Genomic DNA, 17,136 nt, shown 5'->3' with positions numbered 1-17,136 from the left:
CCCTCAGTGTGGTTTCTTCGATCGAGCACGGCCGCCAGCAGATGATGATGTCTCTGACCAGGAGAAGTTAACGTCTGATCAAACTGGGGATGCCTGAAGAAAATGAATGACAGCACTTGATTAAAAGCTTGTGGTTTGGGAGGAAGCTGCACCTTCTGAATGACCTAAATCAGATCTGAGATCTGTAATATCTGGAAGCTCCAGTCCCTGTTTTGGATGTCTTCTACCTCCTTTTGTTTAAACAAAAACTGACTAAAAGCAAAAAACTGCAGTGCCACAAACTCTGGGACCAGAACAAGTGAGGTCACAGCACACAAAGTGGGACAAAACAACACACAAGTCAGGCTAAATTACCCACACATGTCAGCTGTTTATACATTGCAATGAAGCACCACAACTGAAGTCCGAGTGGATTATGTTGAGAGGACAAAAACTTGTTGTTTTTGTGCAACATACAAAAACGACAGATCAATGCACAAGTGCATTTAACGAGTTTCAGTAAGTGTGTATTAGTTCCTGCAAATCTGTCTGTAAGAAGTGTAGCTTATGGATTTATAATCCACAGAACTTAATCTCTCCCTGTTTCCTTCAAACCAAGCTGAATACCTTGCAGTTTACATTTACATTCACTAAACACGCTACCACATGCATACGTTATAGAAAAGGGGCACAAAGTCAAAGTGTATATTTATAAATGTACGTGCAATATTTGGGTGTTGTGTGATTCTGAAGCTTGTTGTTACACTGGCACTACTTTTTTAGAGCTTCATGTCTTCATTGTATGTGTATATACTGTAAGATTGGTTGGTTGTTGTGTTAGATAAGTATTATTTCTAAAAGCAACACATTAGACAAGTACCAACATGATGAAACTGTTACAAAATAAATAACTTATTGTCTCGTTGCAGCTCTGGGGTTGTATGTTTAAAGAAAAAGAGCACAACTCAAGCTTCACACTGCTTGCTTAAGTTTGCAAACCGTTGAGTTTTTTTCTCTGGAGAAGATGAGACTTTATGAACGACACATAGCAGTAAAAGAAATAATATTGTTGACATTCACACATCAGATTGCATGTTTATTCAGGTGTTTTTAGTGTGAATAAACATCAGTCAGAAAGTATCCGGTTGTCAGCAACGCTGTAATTTAAAAATGTTAAGTTTAAGGTTTAAGCAAGCTTTCGTTTTGGCATAAATTGTGAAGGTTTATCGAAATAAAACTTTGGTTATTAAAGGATTTTGGTGGTTTGCTTTAAATGCGCAGGTAAGTCTCACAGTGTTACTGCTGGGTTTCTTTACTTCAGAGGGAAGGACTCTTGCTCCCCCAAACGGTGCATTGAAAAATGCTGACTTTCTTTCTGGCCATGCAGAAAACAAGTGACAACAAAAGCAGAACAGTGCCACCATGTGGCTTTTAGCTGAATAACGTTTCATGGTGGTTTCTGCTGACAAGAACAGTTAAGCGAGGAACTGTCTCTCCAGCTTGAAAGTCATTTAAACACTTTTCTTATACCTGTTTTCTGTTTCTATTTAGACTCTTTTTCATTCAGAACATTTTCAGTACAGCAGCAGCTTGAAACAATACAAGCCGGGTTCTCTTTGAAAGAGAACGCATCCATTAATTGTGGTTATGTTTTTATTTCAATTGAAACTAATCAACCTATCAAAACTTCATTGTAACTGTACATCTGAGTTTGAATCAAAACACAAAGTGGTATTTATTAGGTTGTAAAAAAAAAAAAAAAAACGTGATTACTGTCCATATACAATAAGTCAGTTATTAAGGAGATTTAAGGTCATAAACTTTATGAAACATATGCATTAGGACTTTTGAATTCATCATTGGAACATGATTTTGTATTTTAGTTCAGTTTTAGCCACTGCGAATTATCATAATTTGTTTTATTTGCTAAAACAAAACCTTCAAATTAAAATTTGCATGATCTGAAGCCCTAAATTTATCTAAGATGTTTGATATGGCACTGACTTTTGGTGTGTGTTACTCTGGAATTGGAAAGTTTACTCTAGAAAATATAAACACAAGAGGAAAAGTGAAGATATTTTCAGGTCCAACTGAATTAAAACATTTGTCAATATCACTGCTGGCAAACCACATAGTACATTCAAAATATTGCCAAAGCACATTGTATCTTTCACCTTTCCAAAACAACAAGCTCTCTCTATGCCAGACTTTAATGTTGGTGTAAATTTAACTCCTTGAAGAAGATTTTATACCTATTGAACTTTATGAAGTGTAATATTCAAGCCCTGCTATTAAAAAGCATTTTAAGTTGCTGGTGTAATTGGACAAATTGTGTAAATGTTTAAGTGGTGCAAATACTTTGCATGACATCATTTGAACCTTAGTATGAATTATTATTGAGGAAAAACCACATCCTGCATTTTTTTCTTGAGACTCTTTATTTCCTTGAATATACGTGATAAAAATTCAAATCAAACATTTGAAGTAAGAATTTTAACAACAAATATCAACACCATCAAAATAAAGAAACATTGGTACTTACTACATACTGTATTGATAGGACACACTGTATCTTATACAGAAATTCATCCAAACAGACTCCAGTTACAAAAGATTTTTTAAAGTCTTTGACTCCCACTGTTTCCTGGGTTGTTTAAGCTGGTGCAAAAGAAAACATCTTAGGTGAAGCAACATCTTGTGTGTTATTCAACTGAACAGTGACAATTTAAATTGTTTTATAGGTCTGTACAAGGCGATGAGAGTTACTTCTCTTCAGTGGGAATAAGAACAGACCGACATTATAATGGAAGACTTTGGCTATTTACAAATTGTCAAGATGTCTAACAAACAAACTGGTATTTTTCTAAGAGAGATTGTTTGTTGCTTCTATGCATTTGTCACACCGACATCCTCACTCTAATACACCGATATGTCAAAGTGCAGTTTCAAAGATCACCACTTTTATGCCATTCTTAACATTGCACAGACAAACTGTGAAATTACTCATTTACAGGCGCCATCTGTAACCAAAATGGTTCCTTTTTCCATATTAAACCTTCAGATTAATGCTGGTGTCTGTTTTAAAGCCTCTTCACATCTGTGGCACCTGTACTCCAACTTCTGAAGTGACTTTCTTGCGTCTTGTTTTACTCTACAGACTCTACACCTGCTCATTTTTACTGCTCTGTTTAACTCACAGCTCAGCATATGTGAAATTGTCTGCATCAGCAAGGTTCTTACAAATCAGCCTGGAGATAAGGTCCTCTTACTGACAGCACATCCCATCAGAAGACAGCAAGCATTTCTTTTATGTTGGTTGCTGTAAAATGCTGATGGGCCCCGCATCTTCCCGCCCCTGGTACAGATGGGTAAAAAGTCTGAAATAAACGCATATTTTTATTCCCACAACATAATCTCACACCGAAACATAAGTCCAACTTTTAATACTATTCAGTTCGGTGGGAAAAAACATCCAAATGAATAAAAAAATGTTTTAATAAACTTACCAATGACACATTTATTAGAACCACTAACTATATAAGCAGAATTAATATTTCTCTCTTTTTAATTTGATGAGTGCATCCTGGAACTTTGACATGTAATTTCATTGATTACATGTCATGATTAAGATGCATATATTTTCTAATCCATCTTCAAAATTGCAAAGATGAGAGAATGTGCCACTACACCAAATCAGAGTGTTTATCTTCATTAGTAAGTCATTTTCGTAATGAAAGTTATTTCTGACTAAAATCAGCTTATTTCAACAGTAATAGCAACAATTAAGTTTTAAGCAATGGGAAATGTTACAAACAAGAATGGATGATGACACAAATTTAGCTTATTACCAAATCTGTGTATTAATAATTGCCATTTGGGTTTACCAAGTCTCTAAAAGGACCATTAATTTCCAGGCTTTTCCACACATATTTAACAGGGGAGCCAATAATTGTGGAGGGTTTTGTAGGTCTCTAATGAATAAGCAATTTTAAACACAGTGTATAGTTGATTCCAAAATTAATCATACCTCTGGCAGATTCAACCTTAAGGTAATCTTTTAATTTAGCCTGCATGATTGTTTCAACCAGAAGCTGAAATAGTCTGGGTTTCTGTCTTTTACCTCATAAAGACTCTATGAAAGTAGCTAAACATTTCAGTGATTGCAAGGAGGATTTCAAACCTGAAATACTGCAAAGATAAATTGAATGTGTCTGAAAACCAAAATATTTCAACTTTAAGCATAGTGTAGAGTTTGCTGTAGAGTTTTTGCAATTTTTTCAAAACAATAAAATCTGTAAACAGTTTATAAATATTTGTATTACAGTTTAATGCAGGCGACAGCATGACGTATGGATTTGTTGGCCATAAGAAAACTTTCAGTTACCACAGACCATGTAAAAGGTGAATGTAGCATCTTGATCCACAAACCTATGGAAACACAGATGGGGGAGGGAAAAAAGCTCTGACAACTGTGGCATTTTACTGTAAACCTGCAATAATGAAATAAAAAAGCAGAATTTTTTATATATAAAATACAGAAGATTTTTTACATAAGTCATTTTGAGCGTACTGGCTATGTCAAACCCTTATTATTAGTGCAATTAATTCAGAATACTATAAAGTTTCTTGAAGGAGAAATAAGGCAGAAACATCTTTGCTTTTCCAGAATGAATAAAAAAAGAATAAAACTGCTTTTTGTTTTCAGTCTGAAATATTTGCCAGTATTTGCTTCAATATGTAATGATTCTAAAGAGCAGATTTCATTACTAGTACATATTTTCTAAACAAGCAACATGTTCAATTTACTTTGACGTTGAAGTATTGATAATATAAATAGCAAATGAACAAACCGGTGAACTAGCTTTTTTCTTTTTGTGTGTGAAATTTGAATGTGACATCCAATAATTAGATAATTTTTTTCAGATTAAAATATATTCGTTTTCCAACTTAGAGTGTCTGCACTTTTAAACAGAAGTTTAAAATGTATATTAGACAGACATCGGTGTGTTTTAACTTTTCTCCTATTAGTTTTGATATAATTTGTTCTGATTTAATTAATCAATTCGCCAAGTCCTTTAGGGTTTTTTACCTATTGTAGCAAAATTACATTTAGTTTTATTTGATCTTATGTCCAAGAAATAATAGGAACCATTAGCATCTCATAACCAGAATCGCAGCAGCTCGGCGTCCGCTCTGGTATTCACATTAGACTAGAAAATAAATATTCAAAAATGGGCCCGGTGCCAAATTCAAAGATGCAGAAATAAACAACAGAACATTAATTTCCATGATGCTACATCCACTTCCTTTACATCAGTCTATGACCATAACATTTCAATCAGAAATCAACTCAACATTTCATTAGTTGGTCTGTCTCATAACATGTCAGCACAATATTTGAAAAACAATTCACTTTGGAAAACTACAAACATGAGCCAAGTGAGGAGAAAGAAAATACCTATTAAGACAAACAGTAGTTATACTTTGTAACAGTGAAGGATATAAGACCACATCATTGAAGGAGAACAGTCAGAGGGCAGTGTTTTTTTTTTTTTTTGTTGTTGTTGCTCTTGTTTCATTTTTTTCTTTTTTAATAGCCTGAGCAGTCGCACGCAAACAGAACAGTCTGATTTCTGGGTATACAATAAACACCTCTAAGGAGTTTAATGGCTATTAGAATAAACTGCAGTCCATTTTTCACACAAACTAAACTTTGAGGAGCCTCAGCAACGACGGTGTTCCCAAAAGAGACCTAGCACATTCATGAACATTTGATCAACACCAGAGTCGAAACAAACAATAGCAGAACTTGTTGGTGTTGGTGAGTCAATGGAATGATTGAAGAAGGAGGCTTTGTGGCACATACAGTACATTAAAAGGTTAGATTACACTCTGTACACTCTCTAAGATACAATTTCACTGTACATGATCAGCACTAGGTGGCTAGTTAGCTCCGCATCTCTTTCTTTCTCTGAATAGTAGCTTTATAAATCCTCAGAAAAATAAAATTTGCTTCATGTCCATTTACATTCTATATTGGTGTCTCTCATTGACAAACCTGCAAAACATGTAAAGTGATAAGAAAAAGTCTCTTTTATTGTTATATCTAAAAACTGCAAGGGAGGTTCAACATTGCTAACAAGCTCCAACTGGACGCTCCATCAAAGTGCTGCTTTTCAACACACACACATACACACATTTGACTAATGACATGGGAATGCTATCTCAGGTCTTCCCACATACACACACACACACACACACACACACCACAACAAATACCATCTGTTCCCTACACTTTCTTCCTGAGAATGAACTGTAGAAGGTCTCCTTTTTCTAAAACAGCAACACAAAGATTTTGGTGTTTTAATCTGAACACCTTCACTCTAATATATCAGGAACTGACCTGAGAGAGACGAACCAATGTTAAGGTTTCAATGTAAAACCCGATGTACTGCTGTAAACTTGATGCATGCGAAATATCAAGGCCTTGGTGTTTGTAAAATATGCAAAGTAGCAACAATGAGACCAGTCGCCCATTAACCTGAACCCTTTGCCATTATTTGCAGACAGAAAGACAACTTTTCTTAGCCGGGCCTTTAGGTCAATTCTGGTGGAAAATCTTATGAAACAAATTGTGGCAGCAGCATTTTGTATGCAATTAAAATCAGCAAAAGATGTACATTTTAACTTTTTACAGCTCAAGAGGGATACTAACCACCACTAATAAAGCAATATTCTCAACTCACTTGATAAAATATTCATCTGGTTATGTAGTTTCCACACGGCATGTAAATAAGGAAAGATGAACTCGCCTTAATTATCATCGGGAGTTTTGAACTGAATTTCAGTTGTAGCGAATTAGGCTCAATCTCAATGCTTTTTGTTTTGTTGTTTTGTACTTTTTTCAAACTTTTTTTAAAATCAAAAGCCAGAAAAAAATTGATTGAGCCACATCTAAAAGTCAAAATTATGACTTGAGAAGTGAAGTTTACCACCAAACCTCTCCAAAATTCCAATATAGCTGCCATTTACATGTCTTGAGTAAAACTTTGCACATATTAGTTACTCACAAGTTACATCACAACCTCTGCTATTAAACAGGTAGCTATAGTGACTAAATAAAACAAAAGTTGGTGAAAATGCATTGTCTGAGTTGTGCTTCTTTTGGTAATTAGGTTGTTCACTGATCTGCACAAGTTTTCTGACTAGCAACAAAATATTAGGAGTGACTTTTGCAAACCCAACTAACAAGATCCCAGCACATTTATAAAAATAAAATAGCCTTTTTTTTTTTGCTGGAGTCCTGACCCACAGCTCACCATACCTTTGATGTAATAACACCATTTGGAAGTTTCACACCTGCTTTTTCTAAATTTCTATAGCAGTTTGACTCTTCAGTCAGATTTTTCTAGTTGCATGTTGGAAAAACTACAGAGATATTTAAGCTTGCAGGTAGGATGTGGTGATGTTGGTGCACCTGTATCCTCAGATCCAAGTTTGCAGCTTAACGCTATCTAGCATGTAAACAGGAAGTAAAGAGTCAAGCAAGTTGTGTGTTTTTCTGAACTTGTGTATATTAATACAAACGATTTTTGAGTATGGGTATTTATAAATAATACAGTATTTTTGCAGTTGCTTAATTTTTTAGGAGTAAATCTTCTGTTGACTAAAACTGCTGTTTCCCTGAGCAGCTATGGGAAGCTTAGGGGTCAGGAAGTAAATAGTAGAGTGATTGATTGCTGTCCCCAGTTTCAAGACTCAAGCTGGTTTTATGTTTTTCTTTGAAAAGAGTTTCTATCGTTAGTGGAGGTTTGACTGCATATTCTAAGGGCAAATGTTTTGTATTAAAGACCCAACATATTGTGAGTATTTTTTTATTTTATTAGAGAGTGACTTAAAGCCTGTTGTGTTATCTGAATCTTGAGACTCTTTAGTGCTAGACTTGTCTGTGTACTAAGGTTAAGATTCATGGGACATCATCTATTTAAGGGGTGGTAAAGTGTGAATTTTGCAGGCACATAGCGCCATTTTATAGCTCATTCAAGTAACTATGTTACTGTAAAACTTGTGGGTGTCCAGACATTGATCGTTCTTTGTAGAATAATCCACAGAATTAATCAGCTGTCACCAACTCAGCTGTCCCACACTCCTGAACGTTCACCCCCCTTTGCCCCATCGAGGGAGCCTTTCAAAATAAAACATTTCCAAAACATTTTACATTTTCAAAACCCCAAATTTCAGTCTTACATTACCTTTAATTGTAAAAAAAAAATAAAAATGCTGCATATGTGAACATATTTGAAATTAATTTGTTTTTGCAATTTGATGCCTTGAAATTAGGCCTCTGTCTCTTTAAAAAGTGCCTGCTCTTTCCAATCCTCCCCTTTCAGCATGTCTTCACAACAATACTCCTCCATTGTACTACTATTTGTAGGAGCACTGAGCTGCAAAAATGCAAATTCGCATTTCTACCAGGTGTTTGCTAAATGCTGCTGCCGCTATTCTGGTGGAGCGGAGCGAGGAAGGAGCAGCTCTCAGCTGCGGACTGAAGAACCAAGGAAGAAATTTGTGAAAAGTGACGGCGCATTGTATGAGCAACGCTTAGATACCTTTAAGCTGAGCCATTGGAGATCTAAGGAGTTCTCAATTATGCATGAAAGAATCATAGCAACACTGCAGGTATGATAAATATCAGGGCAGAAATATTGGTGAAGCGACCACTCCTCACATATATTACTTCAGTCCTGTTTTATTCTCCTGTTACATAGTTGCAATTTATTAGTTTTTGCTCTCAATAATAAACCAATACAAATGCACTGACACAGTTTGTGTGTGTCCAACAAAAATAAGTTGAGTTAGTAGCCATATTTAATATCGTAGAAGGGCTAGCTCTGACAGAACTCAGTTATTAACATTTTATTGAAATGTTAACTTTTAATAATCTCTGTGTTAAAAAAACTAATAAGCATAAGCCACGAATAATGTACCCTGAAACATGCATTCCTTTAAGGAAAGTTTCAGAGTAGTGAACCAAGAAATACCATCATGGGACGAGCCGGTTTCAACAGCATTGCATCAGACTCTAAGCCACATTCTCATTTTACACATCAGGCTGGTAACAAACAGCACATGCATGACTTGATGAGTCACTACCAACAGAATTATTACATTCAAGCCTTCTTAGTCATCATTTCCACGACTTGGACCGAGTTCGCAGCTAACAGTATCGCCTCATATCCTTTGCTCCATTTGACAGCCACAGCAAAAAAAAAAGCATACACACCAACAACCAAACACAAACATTCGCACAGAGGAACGAGGCCTCTCACGACAACTCAGGCAGTCATGATGGTGTGAAAGTTATAATAGTACAAAAGTCAATTCAGAACAGTGAGACAGAAAAGCTCTCAGCCAACCCAATCAATCACCGTCCTAAAAACACCAAATGTCTCTTACTCAACCTTCCACTCACACACTTCTTCAAACATGTCGACAGTGTCTGTGCTTCATTGTGTTAATAGAAAAATCATTCTCGTCCCACATAAATCCCTCTTATAACAGACTTCCACCATTCATGATCAACATTCACTTTGCATTCATTGTTGCTTTCAGCATTGATTGCACTGATCTTGTGTGTTACCACTTGTCAAGGTGCTCTACGTTACTTCTTCCTTGTGTGAAAGAAAACATGTATATCCTGCAAAATCTCAGGCTATATTACAGTAGTCATGATTGAGCGAAAAGAGAGAGAAGCTAAACACAAAGCTGACAATGGGTATTTTAAAATTCTCTTAACAGTCAACTCTTTTCTTTAAGAATCTTTCGCCCCCAGCGCTTGAGTGGCCCTCTATGCTGATTTTGACTTCCTGGGGTAGAAAGGAGGGCTTAGGCAGAGTCACAGGTGGCTCTTCTTCAGCTTTCTCAGTCTGGTCTCGCTCTGGAGCTGACCAGCGTCTCTTGCGAACAAAAGGTCTCTCTGGATCAGAACAAAGGGCAGATATGTCTGTTTTCAGTGGTTCCTGTCTTACTTCTGCCCCCCCAGAGACTGCCAGCATTGGTCCACCTCTGAACATCCTCTCTGCTTGTTCTGGAGATGGTGATGTTACGAACCCACCGGTTTGTCCTGCTCCAAGACCAGAAACATGAAGTTTCTCCATCCTGTTGGCAGTGGAAGCCTTCATGAGGAGACTACCGTTACTGCCAGGAGGGTTGGGATTGATATTGTTCGTCACATTAGGATCCACGCAGTGGGACAGGTCAGAGAGTGAACCCATCTTCAGTTTGGTCCCCAATGCTTGACTATCTGCCAAGGAACCATTCCTCAAACTGCGGAGGGTCAGTGACACACACACATCACCGACACACAGCTTGGCACATGACAACTCAAACAATTGCGTGGTCCGGTCAGGACAGCAAGATGACCAGCCCTGGCCGAAAACAAAGAATGGATACTCCACCAGCACCTCTACACACACCTAGACGGGAGTATAAACACAAGAGACACATATTATTAAGACTTTTTTATTTTGTCTTTGAGTGTGAAAGACAAATCTTTGTGTATAACAACAAGATTTCTGTTTTACACAAAGGTTTGAGTTCTTCAAATTTTTAAATATTTTTTTTAGAAACAACATGGATCACCCTAAAGATATTATACAGAAATAATTTACCTGGGCTTTGAGCTCCCCCACAGAAAACTGAATGAGCACTGCATTAGGACTTTGCCCACAGTCTATGCGCTCCACAGTGCTGGAGTCAATCTTCAGCTCACTGCTGATCTCAGCACTCTGGATGAAGTCTTCTGTTTTGAGGTCCTCCACACGCTTTAGCTCCCCATCAGCCAGCTGGATGATAGAGCCTCGCATAAAGAAAGGAGGGAGGGCTACAGGAGAAGATGGGGAAGAGACGGAGGGAGAGGCTTGGACAGAGGAGGGAGAAAGAGTGGGCACAGGAGTGGGAGCTTGGGATGGAGCAGCCACCACTGCAGGAACTGGGTTTGAGGGCAATGCGGGCAAGGCTGCAGCCTGTGGTGGGGCAGAGGGTGGTTGATTTCCATCTGGGCCAAGAGCTTCACATTTAGATAGAGCTGTAGCCAGGTAGGCATGTGGCATGGCGGTGGATATTTGAGGGGTAGTAGCAGTAATGGCACTGACAGTGCGATTGACCTCTATTTCTGTGCCATTGTTGGCACTGCTGACTGGTATGAGAAGGGATTGGCCACTTGGGATGACCAGGTGCTGTGGCAGTGCTGCATGGTAGCTGACAGTATGTTGGTTCGCACTGGTGATGTAGCCAATGATGGGAGGCTGTGTGGAGGAGTAGAGACTGACTGGCAGTTCTTCAGGAGGCAGACTGGTTTGGATGACAGTATGAGGAACCGACTTGACCACTTCTGAAGAAGAAAGCGAAGTGAATGAAGAGGCTCTGGATACAGGCTTTCCTAAACAAATGCTTCCTTTCTCAGTCTGGACCAGGGAAATTTTATTTGAGCCGGGATCATGTTCCACTCCATGGTTTGGCTGGGCAACAAGGACCAAAGACGTCTGCAAACCTGCAGGGTTTTGGCCATAGTCAGCAGGTAGGAGAATATGCCTGGCCTCATAGCTCTGGACAGGCTGATGGTTGGCCCCAGAGACTTTGGCTTGTTTGACCACTTCCACTTCCCCATTCAGCACACTCTTTGCATGGGCTTCAGGTTTCTTTCCAGCTGAACCATCTGCATACTGAACCACAAGCTGTGATGGGGCAAGTGTAAGTGTTTGTGGGAGAACTGCTGCATGAGGGTGGAGCTGAAGGTGAGCAGGTGATGCTACAGCATTTCCACTCACAGTTAAAGGTGTTCTATTGTCCAGATGGATGTATTGATTGGTTACTTGGGGAGAACTTGGAAGTGTGACAGGAGCCAACTCTGAAGGGGAGAGTCCAATTTGAAACTGCTGCTCCCCTTTGGTGCTGGGTGATATAAGGGCAGTGGTGTAACCATCTATCTGGGCGCGTTGTCCTACTAATGCTGAGCTATTAGGCGCAGAAGTAGCATTAGTTGGAATGATATGAGAGGAGATGTACCCAGCATAGGGCCCAGAACTGATGAATTGCACATTGGGTCCCAGCTGGGTAAACTGGATTGTTCCAGCCTGTTGGGGAAGGGCTGCTGGATAAACTGCAGGCAGAGAGGCCAAGGGCACTGCAGAAAGGGTAGTTGCGGGGGAAGGGATAGATGTGGTAGGAGAAGAAGAAGATGTTGAGGGAACAGGACATCTTGGACTTTCTGTCTCTCTGGACTTGCAGCGTTCACTGGCCACACTTGCAAGCCAGGCCAGGTTTTCTGTGTGGGGACTGTCTGTAGGTACTGCAACAGGAGGTGTAGTTGCAGCTACTACAACTGGCCTCTGCTCCAGAGCCAGGATTTCTCGCTTCTTCGGAGGCAGGCATCCATTACTGCGCTCTTGATTGGCTTTCATGGTGCCCAGGATGTCTTAATGCTCCTTTGTACTACTTCTCTTCACCTATGAGAATATTTTCTCTGTGGTATTGTTCAGGGCCCTCTGTGTGCTCTCTTTGGCTTTGACTCGTTGTGTTCACTGATGGAGAACTCCAGCTGCCACACCAGAGAAGATGGAGTCATTCCAGCTCAAAAAATGAGCTAAACAAACTTCATGAGGAATCATATTTGACCAGTCCGCCTCTTCCACAATGTTGACAAAACTCTGAAAGTAAAGTAGACTTAAATTAATATGTACATGCATCAATACATACATTATTTTCATAACACTATTTTATTGCTATAGTCAAAAACAGTACACCCTTTTCACCATATATATAACAGATGTGAAAATGTTGCAAATATTTTCATATATATATATATATATATATAAATATTTTGTAATATCAAAATATTACTGTTTCCCAGTTAGTTCTTTAGCCAGTTAATTCTTTGCTCTGCCACTTGGTGGCACCAAGCATAAAGACAACATTTGACTCTATTTTTTTCATGCACCAGAATAAAGCTGTCGTTGTCCGAGAGTACCCTATGGAGATTCCACCCCCAGGATCTACAAGAACTTGTACTACAACAAAATCTTTTCCTTAAGGTGTTAATGCATAAGGACCAAACAGCAAAGAACAGTTTTGTGCATATTTAGCAGCACTTTGCTGAAAAGGTTACATTCAGTGGCTTCCTTAAGCAGTTTTCGGCTGTGATTTTTGCATTCAGTGTCGTTGATCGTACATAGCCATGGTCATTTTCCAGGGTCTGATTTTCTACAATGCCACAGTTTTCTTAAAACATTTGTAGAATTCCCTTCTTGTAATATTTGTCTTTTGCAGTCTCAAAATGTGTGTTGAGTCTTGAAATATGTAAGCATCACACTCATCCCCATAAAGGCACTCTGGGTCAGTAAGAACTGAAAAAACAACTTACAGGTGTAAAAAATTTGATTTTAAAGAATCCAGCCAGATCCATAAATGTTTTTTTTTCTTTCTGCAAATATTTTATTTTTTCTGAGCAGCTTTTGAAAGTATAAAGGAATACAGAATTTACAGCAAAAAATGAATGAGAGCATTTTGGAGTTTAGCTTAATGACAAGAAGACTAAATGAAAAGCAAGTTCTTGGCACATCTGGGTAATTAAATCCACTGACACACAGAGGACATATTAAAGTACTAGTTTACAATTGTTGCAAAAATGTTATTCTGTTAAAAAAATGTGAGCACTTAATATGTGCAGAAGATAACTATTTAGGTGTTCTGTTTAGTGTAAAGCCAGAGTAGTTGGAAGAATTAAAGTAACATTCCAAGATCAATGTAACCTACCATCTTAAATAACTCTGATCTTGAAAACATAATTGTGGTTTATGCCAACATTAGTTTATGAACTAACAATTATGTTTGAATTAGGTAGATATTTCCAATGAAGTTGAAAAATATTTAGAAAAGCAATGAAGATAGCAAGTTTTGGACCACCAATTATCCTCCAGCATGAAACGTGTATGCCTAAGTGTCAGGCTAGGGCAATTCTGTGATGCACAAGAACAGAGGTGTAAGAAGTGAAAATGTCGAGTTGATGCTGTTTTGTTACGTTTTACCCTGCTTTATTCCATTAGTAGTCAGCTGATCTGACTGGAAAAACTTTGCATGTTCTGTTTTCATGTTCTCATGCGCAAGTTTCAGAGAGGCTCATTGTCTCCTACATCTATTTTCCCTGTAAATAATCATCAACCTCCGTGCTAATCTCCTGAATGCAAAATGTTTAAAACACAGCCCTTTGCATAAACCGCTGAGATGTTTTTCAGATTATAGCTAAGGCAGCCTGCTTTGGCCTTAAAGCCTTGGACTAAGCTTTAGAAAGAGACCAAGTAACTTGTATTTATTTAAAAAGCAAAAAGAAAGACACCAAAGTGTTATCTACTGCAGGTGATATATTAACAGCTTATAACAGTTTATAACTTTTCAACATGTTGTACTGTCCCTGTACAACTTAATTATTCTCATCAACACCTGTCTTCCTTTTTTAAAATTAAATTCAAACATTTATTTACAATTTTTCATTAGCTTTTCTTTCACCATTTTTTTTTTTTTTTTTTTTGCCAGAGTTTCAGTTGCTTCCGCCAGGCTTATCTGTGAGTAAATCCACTGGACTCAAAGTTGTTCATTAGCCAGGAGCTCCACTGAAATGAACTCTCCATATATAGTACAGAAATACACATTCATTTTTCTTCCTGTGCATTCAGTTTAGAGGACCTTGACTTTACTATTCAACCACACCAGAGTGTTTTTATGTCAGTGGCTCACTACAAAAGACAACCACAGACATGTTACATAAAGACGGAGGGTGGAGAGGAAAAAAACGTAAACAGAAGGCAACTTTGGTCCTCTTTTATTTGGAAGCATCTACCTTTAGTGTTGGTTTCGACAAGGTCACTGCATCCACAAGCAGCGAGAACCTCCACACTGTTTACAGCGGAGAAGATTCGGCAGATGTAACAAAGGAGGGGAGCAGCAGAGATGGAGCGAAACGGCGACAAAAAGAGGAGAGCAAATAGAAAGAAGAGGGAAAAAGAGGCAAAAGATGCAGAGCTCAGTGGAAGGGTGGGGGGGAGAACAAGACAAAGGTGATAAGAAATGGGGAGGACATAGAGGAGAAGATATGAGTTCTGCTTTTCCCTGACCCACATTGAGCAGCGCCTGCAGCATCTAGAGCGCCATTGCCCCCCTCCCAGCCCTCCTCCTTGGCGAGAGATCCCCGATCAGCAACGCAGCCGCCGCTACAGTCTGTCTGAGCTACACTGTGCAGCACCGCTCTGCACTTTGGCAACAACCCCACCTCAGCAACACCGTGTCAACACTGTAATGACATCACATCTGAAGCACAGGCATCTCCTGTCTTCAAACCAGTGCTGGCAGACAAAGCCAGCTGACACACCAACAGTTTGAATGGACTGATCGGCACACACAAAGCTCAGCAGTCAAAAAGCCTCTCCAGATTTTCCTGTGTCAGCCTATAATTAGAGCAGTGACACCAACACACATAAGGCTTAGATGTTACTATGGAGAACAAAGGCGAGCCTTCAAGACTGTGAGCCACGCAGCATGGGAACCTTGACTCAGGACTGACACATCTGAGATGAGTGTACAGAGGGATGACAACACAGTGGAGTGGAGGGGACAGGACGTGCTCTGTTCAGCTCATCAATCAGACAGAGAAATGGACCACCATCCCCAATGTGTGGTCCCTTTTCTCCATACCAGAATGGTGCATGAACCTCCAAGATGGGTTTGCGTGGCTGAACCCGTTGTCTGTGTTGTCTCCAGGTGAGAGTCTCCCTAGCAGGGTTGTATCTCTTCACTTATGCTGCAGTTCCCAGTTCCTCCAACACCACCCACCCACCCCCACCTCTTTCTTCTCTGCCACAGCCATGAGTCTTCTCTCATGCTCCCACTGAGTGTTTACTCCTTGCATTGATCCGTTGCTTCATAGCAATAACATTTCTCTGCAGGAGGGATTATGCAGTGGTGCATCGAGAAAGAAAACCACATCTTTCTTGACGGTTTACTGAGATGTTGGAAAAGTGAGAGCAGACCAAAGGTCCCTGGGAGGGACATGCCATCTATACGATATTTGCCACCAGTCATAGAAACACAGTGATTACCCTGTCCAGCGAAAGGCTATATATAGAAAACAAAAACATCATTATCAATCTGAGCTCTGGCATGAAACAGAGAGGGGAGGTACTATGTAGGACAATATGTACAAGTGTTTTAACAGTCAATTGCTGCATATAGACAAGACGTCACCTTCTCTGGAGTGCAAACAAATCAGCTTTCAATGCCACAAAGCAGATCTGTAAAATGTAACGCTTTTTTCTAATATTTCAAACAGACATTTCCCTGTCTGGCTGTGCAACAGTGCCGCCTGCACCTTTAAGAGGCGGACCGTCCGTGTGGCAGCGACAGTAAGAAAAAGCAGTGGGGTTCAGGCTGTTTTGTCTTCACAATGACTCCAGAGTTCTGCATCACTGCTTGGCACACTCCAATCGCACCGTGCAACAAGCAAAGGACGTGCGCACACACACGCATGCAGGCAGGCAGGCAGCAAACGTAAACAGGGTCAAATCCAACACTAGGGACTTTGGACAGATCAGAGGACAGATACTGGGACTCCAGCCTCTGGGGGCTTAACAGTGAGAGCGCATGAGTGGAGTAGCAGGACAGAATTACTACTATGCCACAAATCAGGAAGAAAAAACACCCCCCCCCCCCCCCTCCCCTCCCCCTCCCCGAGTAATAGTACTAAGAATAGCTCACCAGTCTGTCCACAGCCACTGCCTGCAGATCATGTCCAGTGATTCTTCCTGTCAGTGTCAGTTTGTGTCTAAGTATCCCAGGATTCTTCTTCCTGATTCTGTCCTTTGTGCAGCTGTCTCCGTGGATTCCAGTTCGTAGGCTTACCTGCCCTTTGCAACGAGGGCCAGTGGTAAAAGGAAGTTCCCCAGTGCTGCAGACCCCACCAAGACCTGCGTGCAAGCTTGCTCCACTGAGTGTTATGCAAGGCCACCAGTCCGCCAGCTCCCTCTCTCCCTCTCTCTGCCTGGTTGCTTTTCTGTCTCCTGCTCTCTGTGTGAGTGAGTGTTTCTGCCTCCCTTCCTTTCCCTCCCCGTT

General features: G+C 39.7%; 2 protein-coding genes across 2 annotated transcripts in view; one reads left to right on the top strand and one right to left on the bottom strand.

Annotated features, from left to right (window-relative positions):
* The window catches only part of itga8 (integrin, alpha 8), a 48,093-nt gene extending 46,863 nt beyond the window's left edge, over positions 1 to 1,230 (top strand). The window contains exon 30 of the mRNA XM_055048166.1: positions 8 to 1,230. Within this exon, the coding sequence (XP_054904141.1) occupies positions 8 to 97 (90 nt within the window). The 3' untranslated portion in view covers positions 98 to 1,230. The remainder of the gene's footprint in view (positions 1 to 7) is intronic.
* A 1,174-nt stretch (positions 1,231 to 2,404) lies between these two features.
* Positions 2,405 to 17,094, bottom strand: LOC129371243 (ataxin-1-like). Its single transcript, XM_055047740.1, has 3 exons — positions 16,783 to 17,094; positions 10,650 to 12,686; positions 2,405 to 10,454 (listed from the first exon to the last, which is right to left on the bottom strand). The coding sequence occupies exons 2-3, from the start codon at positions 12,438 to 12,440 to the stop codon at positions 9,771 to 9,773; spliced, it is 2,475 nt and encodes an 824-aa protein (XP_054903715.1). The 5' UTR covers positions 12,441 to 12,686; positions 16,783 to 17,094; the 3' UTR covers positions 2,405 to 9,770.
* Positions 17,095 to 17,136: the final 42 nt, after the last annotated feature.

The sequence above is a fragment of the Poeciliopsis prolifica genome, unplaced genomic scaffold (assembly GCF_027474105.1).
Source record: "Poeciliopsis prolifica strain line A6 unplaced genomic scaffold, Auburn_PproV2 SCAFFOLD026, whole genome shotgun sequence".
In the NCBI taxonomy this organism is placed as follows: Eukaryota; Metazoa; Chordata; class Actinopteri; order Cyprinodontiformes; family Poeciliidae; genus Poeciliopsis; species Poeciliopsis prolifica.
Note: the sequence above shows the minus strand (reverse complement) of the source record. Positions and strands in the feature narration are given on the sequence as shown.